Source organism: Tetrahymena thermophila (assembly GCF_000189635.1).
Source record: "Tetrahymena thermophila SB210 genomic scaffold scf_8254043, whole genome shotgun sequence".
Lineage (NCBI taxonomy): Eukaryota > Ciliophora > Oligohymenophorea > Hymenostomatida > Tetrahymenidae > Tetrahymena > Tetrahymena thermophila.
Genome location: NW_002476027.1, coordinates 196,119 through 216,659, shown reverse-complemented (window position 1 = coordinate 216,659; position 20,541 = coordinate 196,119). Strand labels below are relative to the sequence as shown.

General features: G+C 22.9%; 5 protein-coding genes across 5 annotated transcripts; 4 read left to right on the top strand and 1 right to left on the bottom strand. All coding sequences in view use genetic code 6, as the record gives it.

Moving 5' to 3' along the window:
* Positions 1-929: 929 nt before the first annotated feature.
* On the top strand, positions 930-2,060 carry TTHERM_00780500 (Pam16 protein; the record flags this gene model as incomplete). Its single annotated transcript, XM_001026206.3, has 3 exons — positions 930-1,023; positions 1,085-1,335; positions 1,473-2,060. 3 exons carry the CDS (start codon positions 930-932, stop codon positions 2,058-2,060), a joined length of 933 nt encoding a protein of 310 aa, XP_001026206.3.
* A 439-nt stretch (positions 2,061-2,499) lies between these two features.
* TTHERM_000780499 (autophagy protein Atg8 ubiquitin-like protein) lies at positions 2,500-3,463 on the top strand. The gene is made up of 3 exons (XM_012800632.1): positions 2,500-2,799; positions 2,890-3,026; positions 3,169-3,463. Exons 1-3 carry the CDS (start codon positions 2,600-2,602, stop codon positions 3,255-3,257), a joined length of 426 nt encoding a protein of 141 aa, XP_012656086.1. The 5' UTR covers positions 2,500-2,599; the 3' UTR covers positions 3,258-3,463.
* Positions 3,464-4,166: 703 nt separating this feature from the next.
* Positions 4,167-8,611, bottom strand: TTHERM_00780510 (calcium-translocating P-type ATPase, PMCA-type protein; the record flags this gene model as incomplete). The annotated part of the gene is made up of 9 exons (XM_001026207.2): positions 4,167-4,557; positions 4,626-5,087; positions 5,149-5,677; positions 5,756-5,881; positions 5,937-6,593; positions 6,682-7,120; positions 7,211-7,335; positions 7,400-7,610; positions 7,889-8,611. 9 exons carry the CDS (start codon positions 8,609-8,611, stop codon positions 4,167-4,169), a joined length of 3,663 nt encoding a protein of 1,220 aa, XP_001026207.2.
* Positions 8,612-12,137: 3,526 nt separating this feature from the next.
* Positions 12,138-17,269, top strand: TTHERM_00780520 (JmjC domain protein; the record flags this gene model as incomplete). Its single annotated transcript, XM_001026208.2, has 6 exons — positions 12,138-12,341; positions 12,404-12,550; positions 12,882-13,688; positions 13,954-15,140; positions 15,197-15,574; positions 15,628-17,269. The coding sequence occupies exons 1-6, from the start codon at positions 12,222-12,224 to the stop codon at positions 17,267-17,269; spliced, it is 4,281 nt and encodes a 1,426-aa protein (XP_001026208.2). The 5' UTR covers positions 12,138-12,221.
* Positions 17,270-17,792: 523 nt separating this feature from the next.
* Positions 17,793-19,836, top strand: TTHERM_000780519 (JmjC domain protein; the record flags this gene model as incomplete). The annotated part of the gene is made up of 2 exons (XM_012800631.1): positions 17,793-18,681; positions 19,271-19,836. The coding sequence occupies 2 exons, from the start codon at positions 17,793-17,795 to the stop codon at positions 19,834-19,836; spliced, it is 1,455 nt and encodes a 484-aa protein (XP_012656085.1).
* Positions 19,837-20,541: the final 705 nt, after the last annotated feature.

Below are 20,541 nucleotides of genomic sequence, written 5' to 3'. Positions count from 1 at the left end.
CTCTCAGATTTTATAATTATATTATTACCTCAAATATTAATTTTTCTTAAAGATTAGTGATTGCTTTAATTTCAATATTTCATTTCTCATTTTAGATAAAATAGATTAATACTTGATTTTTTCTTATTTCATAACTAATGACAGACAATTTAACAATATTTTTTTTAAAAAGAATGTTAATAATTTAGCATTTAAACATATAATTCTTATTAAATGCATATTAAAAACTGATAATATTTTTTGAATAAAATTTATATAATTTTAACAAATAAGAAGAAATAATTTTATTTGATTAAAATTTAAATTAAATTTATCAAAAATTAGCAATTATATTATTAAAATTTGTAATTATATATATAATAGGCTATATGAGAGTTATTTTGTAAAAATATTGGATTAAGTATTTTATTTTGATTTATTTAAGTTAATTTATAATATAGTTTTAACTTATCTTCAAAAAAACTCCTTTTCATATCTTTAATATATATAAAGTATAAAATTTATTTTTTATATTTAAACTATGTTTTCGGATTCGAAATTTTACTCTTACGCCAAAATCTAAATTACTAAAATAAATCATAAATTAAATTTATTAATATAGTAATCTATTATTTTTAAAATATGTTAGAAAGCATGCAAGGATAAGCTAACATTTTATTGTTAGTAATTATAAATATAATTGTTAATAGAAATTTCTAAAAAATTTGAGATGTTCCTATTTAAAGAAAAACAAATTTAATTGATTAGCTACTTGCTTGTAGAAATTTGTTTGAACTGTTTTAAGCTTTTAAAGAAAAACAAATTAATTTAATTATTGTATCTTTTTTACTAAATCAGAAGCCTTAGCTTGGTTGAAATTTTCTAACTTAAATATAAGAATAAAAGCTAATATAATACAAATATAAATAAAATAGATAATAGGTAAATAAATGGTACCAAATCCTTTTTTTTAAAAAGTTATAATTAAAGTTGTTACCTCATTTGCTAAATCATTTCGTTCAGCATACTCAAGTACATTAAAGAGTAATTAAAATATCTTTGCATTATTATCATTAATAACAATAAAAATTCAATATAAAAAAAGAAAATAATGCAGCTTAAGGGAAGAAAGTATACAAGTTCGATTGGAATGACATTTTTAAGCATCATAAACTTAATATATTGAATTACTTAAACTTTGAAAAAGTTAAGGCTTTTAATCCTTTTGAGAATCTTTAAAATAAGAGCACAGATGCTACTTCTAAAAATAATATACATAAAATGTCTTAGTTGGAAGCATTCAAAATATTGGGGATTGAAAGCGAAACTAAACCTACACTCAAAATGGTTATGGAAGTAAATTTTTATATTCTTTTTGACTAAAAAAAAGTATTTATTAAAGTGTTATTTACCAAAAATAATGAATGAAATGAAGTTTATTAAAAAATTAGAGGTAGAATAAATAAAATTTTATACTTAATTTATAAATATAGCAATACTTATTCTTGTATTCAAAAAACAAACCCGAAAATGGAGGATCTGCTTACATCTAAGCAAAAATTTTGAACGCTAAAGATATGCTTGTTGAATAGTTAGGAGGAAATTCTGCTGAAATGTAATGGAGAGAAATTAATGGATTTTTAGATGATGAAAACTTAGTTTTTGACAAAAAACCTGAAGCTAAAAAGGATGTTAAAGATGCTTAAGATGAAATATTAGAAAGTACTTTAGAAAGTGAAGATGCCAATGTTAATCAAGAAGAAGAACTAAAAAAATAAGAAGAAGAACTAAGAAAGTAAGAAGAAGAACTTAATGAGAAATAAGATAGTGATGAAGAAAGCTCTGATGAAGAAACTGAAACTAGTGAAAAGAAAGAAGGGGAAGAGGATTAAAATAAAAAAGATAATTAAGAGATCTAAGAAAATGATCCTTCACTTGAAGGAGAATTTGGTAAATATAGCGAAGAAAATCCTGATGAGCATGAAAATCATGAAAAAGAAGAACATTAAAATGATGAAGAAGTTGAGGAGCTTATGAAAACTTTAGAATCTTAAAATGAATAACCAAAAAAAAAGAAATGAGGGAACTATTAAAAATATTATTTAAATTTGTTTGTACATATAATATCATAGAAATTTAAAATATAAATTAGATAAATTCTTAAGTAATTTAATAAAATTTTTAAACAACAGAATAATATTTTATTAAATTAATTTTAATACTTAAAAAATAAATTATTTGAAATAATTTTTAAATCAAAATGGAATTAATTTAAGTAATTAAAAAATATTATTTTTTTATTTTCTAATTTTCTTAAAACCTTAGAAGAAGATTTAAAATAATTTTTATAATTGGCGGCATTTAAACTCAAATAATTTAGATTAATAGACATTTTAAGCACTAAGAATATCATTTCTTTCTATTTAATTCTTAATATAGACAATTTTAATGTATTGCATTAAATTTTTGATAGGAATTTGACTGGCTTATATTATAATTAATAGAAAATTCAATAAAAAATACTCTATCGTTTCTGATAAAAAATAAATAGAAAAAAATTCTAAAAATATTTAAAGTCTTAAAAAGTTTTCATTTTAAAGTAATTCCAACAAGAATAAAAATGATGTAAAGGCTATTTGAAATTATATAGTAAAATAAGTCGTAAAATCAAGATTTAACACATATCCTATACAAATACATAACTCCAGTTAATTAGAGAATAAAAGAATGTAAATAAATTTTAGATCAATATCCTGACTATGTTCCATTAATTATTGAAAAACATCCTAATTCAAAGCTTGATGATTTTAAAAAGCTCAAGTAATTTTATTAAATTTAAATAAAAATAAGATTCGTACCTTTAAAAAGAAAATATTTTAAAATTTTACCATATTTTGTTTGAAAATAAAGACTAGTTATTTAAGGCAAAATGGACATATTGAAGGTTTAATCAGTAATCAGAAATAATATTAAATTAAATGAAAATGAAGCTGTATCAATATTTGTACATAACGGTTTCATGGAATAGCTAAAACTTTTAAACTTAGGTAGTTAATTGATTAAATTTAACATACATTTAGATTTGGAACTATATTTATAGAAAAATGAATTTATAATCATTTTTTTAACAAACTAGAATTTGATCTACAATGAATTATTTTTTAAAGTTTTTAAAATTAAAATAAATAGGTTCGCGTTTGTCTGATTTATATAAATCTTATAAATCTACTGATGGATTTCTGTATATTACTTATTGCGAATTTAGTTCGTTCGGCTGAGAGATATCCTATTATTAGTTTGCTTTGATTTAAATTCTAAAATAATATTTTCTTAATAAATCTAATAGTTTGAAGTCATAATAAATAGGATTAAATTATTTATCATAAAGAAATAATTAATATTCTCAAAAAATAATAAATATTTTTTCATTAATTTATTAAAATAATTTCAAAAATTATTTAAGCATGTTTTATAATTTATTTTTATTATTTTATATGAAGCATTATTTTCTTTTTAACTATACTTTATACACCTTAGTGAATATAAAGTATTGATAAGTAATTGTATTAATAAGTGTTTTTTTAAAATTATATATGATTAAAATTAGAATATTTTCGAAAAATTATTTTTAATTAAAAATTTTTTTTATTTAGTTCATTTTCATATTATTTTGTATATAAAAAATTTTTTATTTAATTTTAAAAGATGAAAAAGTTAAAATTTTATTGCAGTTGAATTAATGTTTTATGAACTAAACCCAAGAACGTATCAATTGGCTTTTAGTTACAATCAACATTGATCTCGATAAATATTTATTATGAAATAATTAGACTATTTAAGTTAAATTTAATAAATATAAATTATTCCTTTAAATAAAATATTGAACAGTTAATACCAAAATGAAAATATATTTAAGAGAGAAATGCTAATTAATATTTAATTAAAAATTGAATAAACTATAAGTAATAACAAAATATAAATTGTATACGTATGAATGAACTAACTAACAGTTTTATAAATTAAAGAGAATTTTTTGTTTGTTTAGTGGTATATAAAAATATTTTTAATATTGATTTAAATTTTAATTTATATTAAAAAAGAAAAAGTAAATTTTTTTCACTTAAATTGATGTTTTATTATCTAAATTTAAGGATTAACTAATCAAATGTTAGTTATTATCAGTTTACTCAGTTTACTTTAATACTACCACCACCGCCATTTTGATTTTTATTATGTCCAACATTTAAAGAGGAAAATTTACGTTATAAACCTGATTCGCCTCTATTACCTTTGAGAGCTAATATTTTAGATTCAGTTTAAATAGGATCTACTTATTTCTTTCCTATTTCAGGGAATATTGTATCAGGAATAAATTTAACTATGAATGAAACTATAATTCCTAAAGCACCAAACCCAATACAAATAAACCATTGCTATACAGTAAGTCCATAATATGAATAACAATTAAAGGCAATACCTGCAAATGTAATTAAGATAACTTGGAAAAATAAGATAATAAAGATAATCAAGAAGAAAAGAGGATTCTTTTCAATACCAGATAAAATGTTAAATTCATCACTATTTTATTTAAAAAAAAAAAATTAAATTAAAGAGTCAGATAAAAGATAAATTATTAAAATATTTACTGTATTTTTCTTGAATTCAAAAAGTTAAATACTTGCATCATAACGAAGACGTTAAAAATACAAGTGAAATGACGGGATGGAACATTATATTCATCCATAACAGGTTTATACATTTTATCTACACCATTTATATCCATCAATCTACCCTAAACTACCTTAGTACCTTGAGGATTACTGTACTTAGTTCTCCAAAACTCACCTGTGCTATAGTAAGGATTTTTTTTATCGCCTATGAATCTATGGTCGAAATCATCGCTATATTCAGGAATAAAATCAGGGCCAGCAAAAATAAATATAAGCATTATAATAAGTTAAAATATGGCCTAAAAGATGATGTGCTTGAACATTTTACGAGAAATAATATATTCATCTCTATCATGTGGCTTCATCTTAAGTAAATATTCACTGGGAGGTTCAGTAGCCAAAGCTAATGATGCAAATGTATCCATGATTAGATTAACCCTATAATTATTTATTAAATTTTATCTATCTGTTCGTTTAAAATAATTTATTAATTTATTACCAAAGCATTTAAATGGGAGATAGAACTTCCTACTTTATAACAGCTGCACCAATCAAAGTAATAGAGACAGCTACAACATTGACTGTAAGTTAGAATTAAAGGAATTTTTTGATACATTCATAAATATTTCTCCCCCAAAGCACTGCTGCAAGAATACTTTTAAAGTTATCATCAAGAATAACAATATCAGCAGCTTCTTTAGCAACTTCTGTTCCAGCTATACCCATAGCAAATCCAATATCAGCTTTCTTTAAAGCAGGTGCATCATTGGTACCATCACCAGTAACTGCAACAACGTTACCTCTTTCAATAAGACCAGTAACTAATGCATATTTATCTTCAGGACGAGAACGTGAGAGAACATTTAAATTAGGAACAATTTTATCAAAAACATCTCCATTCAAAATAGTATCAACTCTTAAATCTACTCCATTCTTTGCTGCAGTTTTTTTATCTCTTGCACAATCACAAGTAGGAGTTTTATGTTTTTTACAGACAACACCCCCAATCTTTTAGATAAAATCAGGACCTATTTAAAATTAAAATAATAAATTTAACAAAATTAAGATTGAGTTTTTGATTATTTCTTAAAAAAATTTTAATATACCTTCTAAAACTGAATAAGGATTGCTATCATCAGCAGCAGAAATAATTCCACATTCCTTTGCTATAGCTCTTGCTGTATCTTTATTATCACCAGTAACCATTCTAACTTTAATCTATGCAATTTTACCTATTATATAATCAAAATTATTAAAAATAATTTAAAGCATAAAAAAATAATTTACATTTTTCAATTGCACCAGGAACTTCTGGTCTAACTACATCATAAATACCAAAGATAGCATGTAAAGTAAGGTCAGTTGTTTCAATATTAAATACTCCTAGCTCATTTTTAGTAGTAATATCAGCATTATCAGGAATATCTTTATAGGCACAAACTAAAGTTCTTAGAGCTTTATCAGCCATATTCTTGATGCTTTCTAGCATTTTTTATCTAGTTTTTTCATCAATTGGAAGAATTTGGTCATCTTACTTTTTGTGCCACTTTGTACATGAAGCTAAAACTAATTCTGAGGCACCTTTTACATAAATTCTGCGAGTAGTACCTCCATTCAATGATTTTACTTTGACAATTACACTCATTCTTTTTCTTTTAGAGTTAAAAGGAAATTTATGCTCTGCCTAGAATTAATTACGTATGTCTTCATAATTATATCCAGCTAATTCTAGTAATTTAAGGGCAGCAATTTCTGTTTTCGAACCTTTTTATGAAGGGCGAAGTAAGGCAGCAGAATTAACAGCAATTTGCTCTTTAAAAATCTACTCTGAATATTCAGACATATTTTAATCCTATCTTAAATTGAATTAAGCTTCTCTTTCAAAGGATTTAAGTTCATCGTTCCACCAATCAGTTAATGTCATTTCATTTTTAGTTAAAGTTCCTAATTAAAAATACACAAGTTATTAAAAAATCTAACCAAAATTTTTATCATTTAAAAGATTATATAAAGAATTTAAATAAATAAATACCTGTTTTATCTGAACAAATGCAATTAGCACCTCCCATTGTTTCACAAGCTTACAATTACTTTACTAAATTTTAATCTTTAAGCATTTTTTTCACCGAAAAAGCTAAAGAAATGGTGACAGAGAGAGGTAAGCCTTCAGGAATAGCTACTGCTACAACAGTAATAGCTAGAATTAAATAGTGTAACAAATCAAGTAAACTTTTAGGATCAAAATCGCTTCCCTAAATACCAGCTTCAATAGCAAATCTTATAACTAATACAACATAAATAAGAATAGCAGAGTAGAGACCAAAGTAACCAATATCTCTGGCTATAGCTTCTAATTTTTATTACAAAGGAGTAGCTGCTAGTTCTTAAGTTCTTAATAAAGCAGAAATTTTTCCTGCGCAACTGTAATCTCCTACAACAGCTACCACCATTTTACCTTCTCCCTATAAAACCTTTATTTTTTACAATTAAAATTCATTAATTTTGCTGTTATTATTAGTATTTTTCTTGCTGAGTATAACATTTTAAACTAAAATAATTACTCTTGTTCCAGACATTATAACTACTGAAGGTACTTCATGGCGAGAAGAAGTATTTTTTTCACCGCTATTAATAATTTGATTTCTAATTTAAATGCATTCTTTCAAAACTTATTTCTTTATAGGGTCTTTTAATATTAATTTAAAAATAAGCGTTGATTATTTTAATTTGCTTCAATTTATTTTTGATACCTGTTTCACCAGTCATAGCAGATTCATCAGTTGTTAACTCTGATGCTTCCAATATTATACCATCTGCAGGTATTTCCATACCTTCATTAAGGACAACAACATCTCCAACCTAAACTAATGACATATGAATGTTTGAGGGTTTGCCATTTCTAATTACTGTAACTATTTTTGATTCATCTGAAACTGAATTTAATTTTGCAAATTGTCTTTCCTTTTATTTGTTGTTAAAAATGGATAATTAAAAATATGTGTTCTAAAAGTATAAATAAGCAAAAGTCTATCTTTTGTAAGGTGGTTTTGTTTATTGTTTATTCTATCAGTATGATAGATAAATAGTGATTTATTTATCAATCTTTTGTTAAAGATAATTAAAATTTTCTTAATTTTTTATAGATAGTTAAAAACCAATGCCTTTTTGCATGTGCATTCGAATTTAACTTTTTATCTTTTTTTATAATAAATGAAATAATTAAGTTATATAATACTTACTTTTTAGTAGTTATTTGTAGATGTAACAAAACCTACTATCAGTACTGCTACAAAAATACCAAAACCATCTATCCAAGCTATTGATCTATCATCAGGTGATGCTAAAGCCATTTCTAAAATTAAAGCTGCAGCTGCTGCTACAATCAGGAGTTTAACAGTGAAATCATCTAGAGCTTCTATGAATAGTTCAAAAAATGTTTTAAGTGGGATAGCTACTTTTTAATTATCTCCAAACGCTTCTTTTCTTTCAAGAAATTCTTATGGGTCATCATTTAATCCATCTTTAAAATTAGTATGAAGGTGTTTTTCTAACATTTCAACTCCTTCTACTGATTCAAGTAGATCTACATCTTCTGAAAAATTTCTATCTTAACAAGCATAAGCAATGGCCATCAGCTTTTCTTTTGAAATTCCGAATTTACCAATGCACCCCTTGTCTTCAGGAGCCTTTAAGTGGATAGATTTAATTTCATCTTCGTCATCTTCATCAGAGCCTTTATCACTGTTATTATCTTTTTACTTAGTATTGGACTTCTTAAGCTTTTCATCATTATTTGAGTGAAGGTTGATGTCGAGCTTTTCTTTATGGTGATTTTAGTTTAATTTTTCTTTCTGGTTAGACTCATTATTTTAATGGTTCATAACATCTTATTAATATTAATTGTTGTTTTCTCCCATTGCAGTAGGATCTTAGTTTGATCCTTTGTTATCTATCTCAGACATTAGTGTATTCTTCAGTTCTGTTTTATAAACCTTAATTATTCTAATGCTATTACCTAAATTTGATTCTTTTTATTATTCTTGTTTTATTTTTTGATTGAATCCCTTTAAATTTTTTTTATTTATTTATATGAATTTATTATAACAACAATTCTTAAATGCAGAACGCTTTTTTTATAATTCAATATATATTAATCATGTTTGTGAATTACAATCTAATTAATGAATACAAATTATTTATTTATTTATTTATCGATCAATGAACTTTGAAAATTAAGATAGCTATTTTAATTATAAAAGCAATATTACATGAAATATCAAATTTATGGTAATATATTTGAGTGTTTGTATGTATTTATTTAGGGGAGATTAAAGTTATTTTTTAGAAGAATTCAATCCTAAAAATAAATTAAAATGTGAATAAATTAGAACTAAATATTACTTTTTCTTCGATTTTTAACTATAAAAAACATTCAGTACTCAAAAACCTTAATGCCTGTCAACCTTTTGATTATTTTTCAAATGTATTTTAAAAAATAAAATTTATAAGCTAAAAATATTTAGTTTCTTTTTCTATTCAAGTCATTCAAAACAACCTTTAAATTGCCTTATACTTTTTTATGCATTATGTTTTAACTCCATCTAGAAAAATGAATGATATGAAATATCTCGAATTAAATTTGTGGTAATTAGAAATTTAGAAAAAATTTTAATATCCATATATTTATTATGAATTCAAAATAATTAAGAAATGCGTATTATGAAAGTAATAAATTACAGTTGATCTAATGTATGAAACTCATTAAATATTTAGAATGGTTGGTATTTGTTCTGATATTAATTAATTTTTATTAAGTAAGCTGAAATTTCAGAAATATATTTTTAAGTTATGATTTCTCAATTTGTTAAAGCACACTGCTTACTAAAACGAGATTCAAAAAGAATTATTGGTTTTTTTAATAACAATTTTGATATTTAAATATAGTATTTTAAATTAAGATAATATATTCGAGTTGTTCCAGTAATACAGGACAGTTTATTAAATATATATTTATATTAATTTATTATATTTCTTCAATTTTATTGTTTACAAAAATTTTTATTAGTATTTAAATGATATTTATAGAAATAAATAATTAGAAAAATAAGAATTAGGTTAAAATTCCATAAAAAATAGAATTTTTAATTTATAAATACTTTTTAGTTGCTTGTAAGAGGCGAGGATTTATTTTTATTGCTCATTATCAATAATAAAAATTCTTATTTTTAGGTTCATTAGGATGAATTCTAAAGACATATAAATAAGAGTTACCACATAAAATCAAAAAAAAAGATAAAAAAGTATTGTTTTTCAAGCTTCAAACTAAATTTACTTTCATTTTGCTTTTGTGAATAATCCTAAGAATTTTTAATACATTCAATTAAGTATCTTAATATTTATTTTTATTTGAAATAAAACTTTATTTACAAAATTTAAAAACAAAAGCTAGCACTTTCTTACATTTTCTATCTTTCTTTAGTTAATGTAAATAAATTTAATTAATCATTAGTATTTATTAAAAATAAACTAAAATCGATAAAAAGTATTTGCTTTACCATCTATCAGAATTAATTAAAAACCTGAATTTTTAATAATTTTTTAGCTTACACATTTAAAAATAAGCACTTGTAAATTCGAATATAACTAAAAGTAAATGTTATTTATAAAATTATCCTTTCAAAATTATTAAATCTTAGCGCTTTCATTTACTGGAGTAACATTTTTAATCTTACTCTTAATAAATATTATTTAATAGACCTTCAAAACTTTATTCTAAATATGCCATAATTAAATACCAACTAAATATTGAAAAAAAATATTTTTTAGGGCCTTATCTTGTGCTCTTTAAAAAATTTAGTGCTCGGTGGGAGTTAAATAATATAGTATTCCTACGTATTATAGCATTATTTGTATCTGTTTTTATAAATTATTTATTTAATAAAAACTCAAACATGAACTTAATTATTCAAAATGTTAGTTAGCAAATGACTTTGATAATACTCGAAATAAAAATCTATTAATAAAATTTGTTTTATATTAATTTTGTAATACTTATTGAATAGTACCATTATTTAATTACTAGATATAATCATCTCCCGACTTGATTATTTATAAATATTTATCGTTTTGTTTATAGATCGATCATAAACAGAAAATGGTAAATTTATGATGAATATATATTATATCTAATTTGAATCAATTAACTTAAAATTATTAGCTCATACTATTAATTAATAATAACTATTTTTATTATATTAGAAATATTTTATGATATTAATTCAAATTAATAATTAATTAAAACTAATTTAGATGAAGTAAATATAATTTATTTTTTTTTAATAATTTTTAAAAATCATAAAAAACAATAAAATATATTGTTAATTTAAATTAGTAAATAGAGTTTATATTATGTTTATATGATAAATTATGTTACTATTCATTCAAATTTATCACTTTTTAGTCTAAGTGTCAAACATTTTTTAAATATATTCAAAAGTAGTAATGAAAATAAATTTGAGCTGTATAGAAAAAAGAAATATAATTTATTAAATATTAAAATATAATTTAAAAGGATTAAAAATCTTTAATTTTTCATTTAAAAAATAACTCAAAAAAGCAAATAGTAATCTATCAATTATATCAATTTTTAAGACATAATTAAGTAATTAAAACTTATTAAATAATTTTAATATTTAAAATCATATTAAATAAATATTTTAAAGAGATAAGCTACCTTTTTCATCAAATTTAATAATCAATTGGTTGTTATTATAAAAAAGTTATTTTTTTTGTTTATTTATTTTTCAAGTTATTTAAATAAAAATTATTTTAAATTATTGTTTTTATCTTATAATTTTTAATTTAATTTATTTTCTTCATTTGAAAGATACATAAAATTATAATTGACTTATTTATATTATTTGAACCAACTTCTAATTTATTAAAAATTACTTCATTATGATGAAAAAAAAAATTCATAATCACAAAGTTATTAAATTATAAAATCAAGTCAAATAAATGGTGTTAAATTAATATTATTTTAATTTTGTTAAATAAAGAATTGATACAGCTAATAGAATAATTATTTTAAATTGATTAATTGATTAATTAAATAATTAAAAAATGATAAAGAGTTTGAATTGAATTGAGTAGGAAATATCAGGATATAGAAACTTTTTCTTTAGATTTAGGTCATACTTTAAAAATATTAAAAATCAAATAATAGTTAACTAGGTAAAAATATAAGTTTATTCTAATACGAGCTTAAAATTGTTTATTATTTTCACAGAAAGGTGTAAAGTACATATGCATATGATTCAGATATTTGTCAGGATATTCAAACAATTTTTTAGATTAAAAAATATGAGCCATTTAATTTATATTATGCATTTGTATTATCTATTTGTATTCATCACTTATACTTGATATGAATGAAAAAAACTACAAAATTATATTATTAGGTAGTTTTAAAGCATTAAAATTTGGTTAATAAAAAAAAAATAAACAATCATTATTATATTGGCTAATTTAAATAATTAATAAATAAAGTAAATTAAGCAAATACTATCAGCTATGAGTACTTTTACAGATTAAAATACTCACCCTTCAAGTTAAGATTTAGATTAAAGCAATTTTTTGGAACAAAAAAGTTCTGAAACAGACAATTTCAAGTAGCTAGAATCATAATTCCTTGTATATTTTCTCAAATATAAATTACATCTTAATACATTTTTATAATCTAAATAATTTTATAGCCAAGCAATATTCTTCAAATCCTATCAGAACAAAATAGGCCTGCTATTTAGGCAGAATAACTTGATGAATATTTTAAGAATTTAAGTTTTTTTGACAAGCTGCGCTCAGAGGGAGGTTCACAAATCAACGATCTGCTTCTTCATGAAGTAAGATTAATTCTTTAGATCGAAATTAAATGCAATTTATTAAAAATTATTTGCTTAAATTATGCATGAATGAGTATTAGATAATGAAGTCAATACTATTTAAATATTATGTGATCAATAAATATAGTGATAAAAGGTTTATTCAAAATTAAAGCAATTCATTTGGTTTTGAAAGAGAATTAAAAAACAAGAAAAAACTTTAGAATTTAAGTTATTTAATATATTCTCGCTAAAAATTGAAAATACAAATTAAAAATATATACTTTATCTATATTTATTTATTTATGATATTAAATTTATAGTAACTAATGAATTAATTTTTTGTTAATAGGTTTGGAGAAATGTTGAGTTTGCTTAGTTAGAAGCAAATACTTTAATATTTAAAGAAAAAGAGCCTTCTAATAATAAAATGTTTATAATATTGAAAGGAAAAGTAGGTATTAACATTAAGCCACTTTAAGAAGAGTTATTTAATCAAGGTAACGAAAAAAACGAATAACCTACAAAATTATAAAAAGTTAACTCAAAACCCAAAGAAAATAACTAATAAAATGATTAATAAGCAGAAAGAAAAAATTCTTAATAAAATGCAGATGGTAACGATAATGAAAATAACAGAAATTAATCCTATTAGGTTTCTAATTAAAATAATTTTACTAAGTAAAATGAAGCTTCAACTCCCTAAAAACATAATTAAACAACCTTTCGATTGGATTAGTAGCATATAGATGAAAATTAACAAATGGATCAAAGCGATAGTGATAGTGATTAAGAAAATTAATAATCAGAATAATAAGAAAATAATCCTTTTCCTCAACTAGGTAGGAAAGTTGCTGAATTAGAATCAGGTAAAGCTTTTGGTGAATAGGCGCTATTTAAGGAAGGTGGGTTTAGAAATGCGAGCGTTTATACACTTGAATAATCAAGTTTTTTAGTTATATGGAGGGATAAATTTTTAGGTGTACTTTCTGTTCTAGAATAAATAAAATAAGATAAAATTTAAAGGATAGGAAATGTTCTTCCTTTTTTTAATGACATTGTTAGCTCCTAATTGAAAGATAGATTAGTTTATTTATTTGAAGATGTTAGCATCTCCAAAGGTACGATCCTCACATAAGAGAATGTTAAGGGATCTTATGTAAACAATTATTTTTTTTCTTTCGTATTAAATCGATTTCAATAAAATTCTACTTGACAATTAAACAAAATTATTAATTTGAAACATCTTCTAATTTTTAATAAGTAATCTACAATCAGGAAAAAACAAAAAAATTACTTTGTAATGTATAATTAAAAGAATAAACTTTTACATCATCTTCATCAATAGAATTTTGTTTAAAATAAAATTAAACTAAAATTTTTTAAAAAAATGAATTTAATTTTTTTTGTAAAAATGTAAAAAGATATATATTTTAAGAAGTGGTAGAGTTGCTCTTGAAAAAAGTATTACTTTAGAAGAATATAAAGAAAAAGAAAGTTAGAGTGTAAGGAAATAAACTTTTTAACACAGATTCAGTGAATTTACAACAGCAGAACTAATTGGAGATGAAATTTTAGAAGAAAAATCTAAAATATACTTCCATAAAAAGAATCTAAAACCTTCTGAGTATTTGTTCACATCAATTGTTTTGTCCAGTGATTCTCAATTTTTAAGGTTAGATAAAAAGAAAGTAATTGATGGATTTCCAAAGTACATAGTTGAGAAATTAAGAGAAAATATGCTCATAAAAAAGAAGATGCGTGTAAAAATAATTGAAGACTATGTTTAGAGAATATAGCCTAATTTTGTAGAATATTAAAAAAAAGATATAAATATGAAAAAGAGCTTAGTTAAGAAATTTAAAATCTCAAATAATATTGTAGGACACCTTTTAGGTGAAAACACACCCTTATCCTCTAGCTCTAGTCCTTCAAAGAAAGTGCAATTCTAAAATATAGTTAGAAATAGTATCCTACCTCTCTATAAAAATTAAATAAATTACTCTTTGGAAGCCAACAAAACACTTATTTAAGATTTGCAAGTCATAAAATTAAAGAAGCAAAAAAGTAATTAATTTAAGAAAGATGCAGATACCCCTACTCAATAGGATGGTTAAAAAAGTTATTTATTTTAATTAAATAATGAAGAGAAAAGTCTGGGCATAAATGATAAATAAGGATAGTAATTAAATAGTGCTAGCTTTTCTAATAATTTTACAAAAAGGTAATAAAACTAAAAAGAAGATAATAGTTATACTGATAACTAACATGGAAGCGTTACTTCAAGATCTTAGTTTTCTAAAAGCAAAGTAACAAATAATTAATCAATTTCTCTAGTAGATAATGGATTATAAGAAAGTTAAAACTATATACTTCCAAATGGGTATAGTAGTTTTACTAATATTAATAATTAAGTAAAAAATAATCTTAATGGTAGTGTAAATGATATTTAAAATGAGTATTTTTCTTAAGGAATTGATAAAAATTAAAAACACGTTAAATTAAGGTTATCCTAAAGTATCCCTTCACTTACAAATGTAGTTAGAACTGTTAACTCTGAATTAAAACCTAATCCGAATTTCTTCTACAATCATGCTGAGAAGTTATAAAAGTATGTTTTTTTTTTTTTTTTGAATTATATATGAACTAATATAACGTTAATTTTAGGTAAAAAGTATTGAGTTAAGAAGAAGAAAACAAGCTTAAATAAAAAAATTCTAATAATCCATCTAAAATTATGCAAGTATAGCAAGAAAAATAAAAAGTTGAACCACTTACTGAAGAATAAAACAGGAAAATATAAAATTATAAAAATTCACACATCAGTTAAATATCTAAAAAAATAGACTGTGACATTATGAAAAAGGAGATTATTTATCAGCACATGACAAGCTTAAAAGAATAAAAGTTAATAAACCCCTTCGAAGATTAGAACGCTAAAAGACAAAAGCAAATTCAAAAAGAAATTTAAGGAGTGATTTAGAAAGTTTAAAAATATAGCTAAGAAATTTAATCTCACCCAAACTCATAGACTACCAAAATAAAGTAACTTAATTGAGTAAGAATTTATATTTCAATACTTTTTAAAATTTATTTAGAAAAGCTGAAGAGAATAGAGGACCGAATTTATCACTAAAACCCATTTAGGAAACTAAATAAGAAGAATTAACTTCTAAGCAATTTATAAACATAAGTAATTAAAATGTAACTTAGGGTTCTGTAAGTTTAAGTGAATTTAGTAATGAAACAGTTACTTAGTCAATCAAGTTCAATACCAAACCTGATAGCAAAAAGATTGTTAAATTTTAAGCAGAAGCAGAAAAGACAGAAATACCTTCCACAATTTAAAGCTAAACAGAAAGAAATAAATCTAGCTAAAGACTAGAATCATACTTGCTACTCCAAGATACTGAAAGTACTAATAACCATGAACATGGAAGTAGTAGTAGTGGTAGTCATGATAGCAATGAAGATATAGATCCCATATAAAAAAAATTATCTGTTTTGTAAGGCAAACATAAAAAAAAATTTTATATGTTACAAGAAACTTGGGATTTAGGTGTTGAGAATTTAAAAATGAAAGAACTTGATTTAAGAAATGATTTATAAAGAAAAGGTATTATTCACAAACCTCCTTTAGAATAAACAAATAAGGATTAGTTTGAAAAGCTAGATCAACATTAATTGAAAATGTTTAAAAAATATATGAAAAAAAAAACTAAATAGCTTCAAAAAGAAAAATAACAAATAAATAATCTGTTTAGGATGATATAACCTGAAATAAAGGGTTAAGAAACTTACAATCAAAGTGAAATGAAATCAAAACTAAATTTAGATTTATAAATTCTCTAGTAGTTAGGTTAAAGTAATACATAATAGTCTATTTCAAGTATTAAAACAATTACAGAGAGAACAGTTAATGAAAATAATCAAAATTAAAACTCAGAATATATGTAAAACTCATAATAGAAAACAAATGATCATATTTAACAACAATCGAGTCCTTAATTAAACTTCATTAATGGAAACGATAGTAATAATTTTAGTATATAATAAATGAAGCCAAATTAAAATGCTTAAGCAAAATAAAAATAGAATTCTTAAGTTAGTATTTCTACTGTTCAGCTTTCACTACCCTAGATTTCTCCTTCTAAAAAGTTATCTCATAAATATATAATATCTTAAAATTAAATTGGAGATAATTTTAATATCAACAATAGTTCTTACAAAGCAAAGACGGAAGGAGATCTAGAGTTAGAACAAATAAGGATTTCTTCAGAAAAAGTTAGATATAATAAGCTTATTAATTCACCAGATAAAAAATAGTCTTCTAGTATAATATTGGAATTAAGTCCTCTCTTAGCAAGGCTTTAAATAAGTCAAAGTTCTACAAATTTAAGTTAAAGCATTTCTAATCCTTAAAAATAAGTAATAGCTAATACTGAAAGGTAAAGCAAAGATTAGCAAAGTCAGAAAGCTGCCATATTGAACTAATAATTGCCTAATATAGTTTATAATAACATTAATTCATACAAGACCAGACCAAACCAAGAAATTTAGATTTTACAAAATAAGACCAAACAACTGAAACAGATGCAATAAATTGAATTTACTAAGAAAGAACTTCAAAAAATATCTTCCTCATCAAGTATGATATCTCCAAACAGGCACTAAAATGAAGGTCTAAAATAATAATTATTTTTATCACCTTAAAGTGCAAAATTACTATAAAAGATTTGAAATATTAATTAAACTGACCTAACTAACTATTAATTAAACTAAAAATATAATTTTATATCACATTTAAATATTGTTTTAAAACAAAATTTTTATCTCCATAAAATTAATTAACGAATTAGTGAATGATGATGATTAATACTTTTTTTTATAATTTATATAAATTTATTTATTACTTTTATGAAAGATAAAAGGCAATATTATTAATATTTAACAATTAATTTGATTATAATTTTATATTTGCCCTAATAAATCAAAATTCTTATTTCTTTTTGAATTTTATTTAGATTTTTTAGCGCACAAATGATTGAAAGAGTTCTAAAAAATTTTTTAGTAAAAATAGAAAGTAGAAGAAAGAATTATTAATAAATTTCATTATTAATATTTTTAAGCTAAAATTTAGATTTAAGAAAAAAAATTAATATCCTTAAAAAGTTACACCTTAGACAATATAACAAGTAGCCTTACTAAGCACAAAAAGGAAAAATTAATTAATATACAGACATTTTTAGAGAAGGAAATAGATATGGAAAATTAAACAAATTCGAATTATTACTATAATGATCTTTCAAGCAAAGTTAAGGAAGTTGTTTTTGATCCAAAGTCAAAAGCTAAAAAATTAGGATTAAAGTCAGATCGCTTTAGAGAGTCTCGCATGGGTTCAAGCGCTGCTGATGTGATTTACGATGCTAAGTAAAGAGATAGAACATATACAAAACCAGAAGAGTGGGGAAAGAGTAGTTATTACAAAACAAACTGGTGCTAGCTTTTACTCGAAAATTGTCCAGACGAAATAGATAGAATTGATTATTTAACAACTACTCCAGAATATTTTGTTTAAAATTATGAGTCTAAAAACAAACCTTGCATTTTCACAAACTCAGCAGGAAATTTCAATATAGAAAAGTATTGGACATTTTAGCAAATTTACAATCGTTATAAAGACATCTCTTTCAAAGTAGGAGAAGATGATAAAGGGAAAAAAATTCGTATAAAGTTGAAATATTTCTTTGAATATTTAGTTTATAACACTGACGATTCACCTTTATATATGTTTGAATCCGCAGTGGAAGATATAAAAGAAGCACGTAAAATGATCGAAAAATATGAAGTCCCCAAATACTTCAGAGAAGATCTCTTTTAGTATATTGGAGAGCGTAAGCGTCCTCCTTATAGATGGTTTTTAATTGGACCAGAAAGATCTGGTACTACAGTTCACATAGACCCTCTATAAACATCTGCTTGGAATACTTCTCTTTAGGGTTATAAGAGATGGGTTTTATTTGATCCAAATGTTCCTAAATCTGTAGTTAAAGCTAAGAAATTTATTCCAACTGGCGAAGACGATGATGCTATTTAATATTTCTGTAAAATGCTTCCTAAACTAGTTCAAGAAGAAGGAAGAGAAAATTTAGGTATCATATTAAATTTATTCAATTTTAGATTTTTTTGTCTAGAATAAACAAATAAATAAACAAATAAACAAACCAAGATCTTCTCAATAAAGGAAAACTGATTGATTATTTAAAAATGATTTTAAAAAATAATTTAAAAATAATCCTCTCATTTTAAAGATGAAGAATTTAATCAAATATTTTTACATGAGGAAGTAGATTTTACATTTGTTGTAGTAAAAAACTACTTTTTTAACAAAAGAAGCAATCAATACTCTATGAGAGATGAAACATTGCTTGCTTGCTGCAAATACATCAATCAAAGACAACATCATAAATTCATTCTATCATTCACCAATCTTTATCACTAAGCAATCAACCAACCAACCAATCTAGAGTTTATTTTGGATTTTATGAATATTTTTAAATTAAATATAAAATTTTTATATTAATTAAATAGGAAAGCATGGCAAAAATCCTTTATTTTTCATTTACTATTTAATTAAATTTTATTTAAATTTTTATCATTTTTGAAAGCTGAAGGAGAACTAAACTAGATTTTGCAATTATTAATAGTGTTTTCATTCTAAAATATTGTAATAATATAAAGGTATTATTGAATTTATTTAAGGACCAGGTGAAACTGTTTTCGTACCTGGTGGATGGTGGCATGCAGTTATAAATGTAACTGATACAGTTGCTGTAACATAAAATTATATGAATAGTGTTAACATTCCATGGGTTTGGCCTTGTTTCAGAAAGGAAAGAAAGAAACTCGCTTGCTATGCACTTAAAAAATTCTAGAAAAAGATTCCTTAAATCCATAAAAGATTAGTTGATATAAATGAAAAGGATGGTTTCGTTATGCATGATAAAAAGTAAAGTATAAAAAAGAAAATATTTTTGGAAGATGAGATTAAAGCTAAACAAGAAAAAAGAGAATTATTTAATATTGCAAATGCTAATCCAAGATATTTAAGTAGTGATCAGACATCAAACTCTTCTAGCTCTTCTTCTTCAAGTTCATATTCTTCCTCATCTAGCTCAGATGAGCATAGTGATTCTCGTTCCCGTTCTCGCTCCCATTCAAGAAAAAATAGAAATAAAAGTAGAAAAAGAAATGCCAGCAGTAAGCATCAAAGAAACAACAGCAATTCATCTACTACTTCTAGATGATAAAAAGCTGTTATAGAGAATTTATAAATTAAATTAAATTTTATTTGGTTTATATAAAATTATCTATTTTATATTAATTAATAAAATAAAATTTTTTTGTTGATTTAAGATTTTCAAAGAGTTTTTTTATGAATTTAAAAAAATTAAAATATTTTGTTTAAATTCGGTTAAATAAAAATTTTCAATTTAATAGTAAAATTTTTGGATTTAAATTATTTATTTGGGATTTCAACAAAATACCTAACTTTTTAATGATTCAAATATGAATTTGAAGAAATTTAAAGCAAAGATTTAATGAGAAAACTTAAGAAATTAAAAATTTATATTCAATAAATTATTCGATTGATCATTGATTCATAAGTATTAATTGTAGATTTAGTTCATATCCATAATAAATTATTTAATTTACTTTTTAAATCACTATTTAAATTAAAAATGGTTATTATTTAAAGAAATAAATTTGATGATTAAAATTCGAAATGATAAAAGAGAGATTGATAAATTAAAAGGAAATAATATGAATTTGTGTATAAGTATCTATCTATATATAATTAAATATATATATATATGTATGTATAGTTTAGCTTGATAGGGACTTATTCTTAGAAATGATACAATTTTTCTCCTAATTATATATATATTTTTTATATCTATGAATAAATAATATCAAAATGGTTGAGTTGTCTTTATTTATATAGGTTTGAT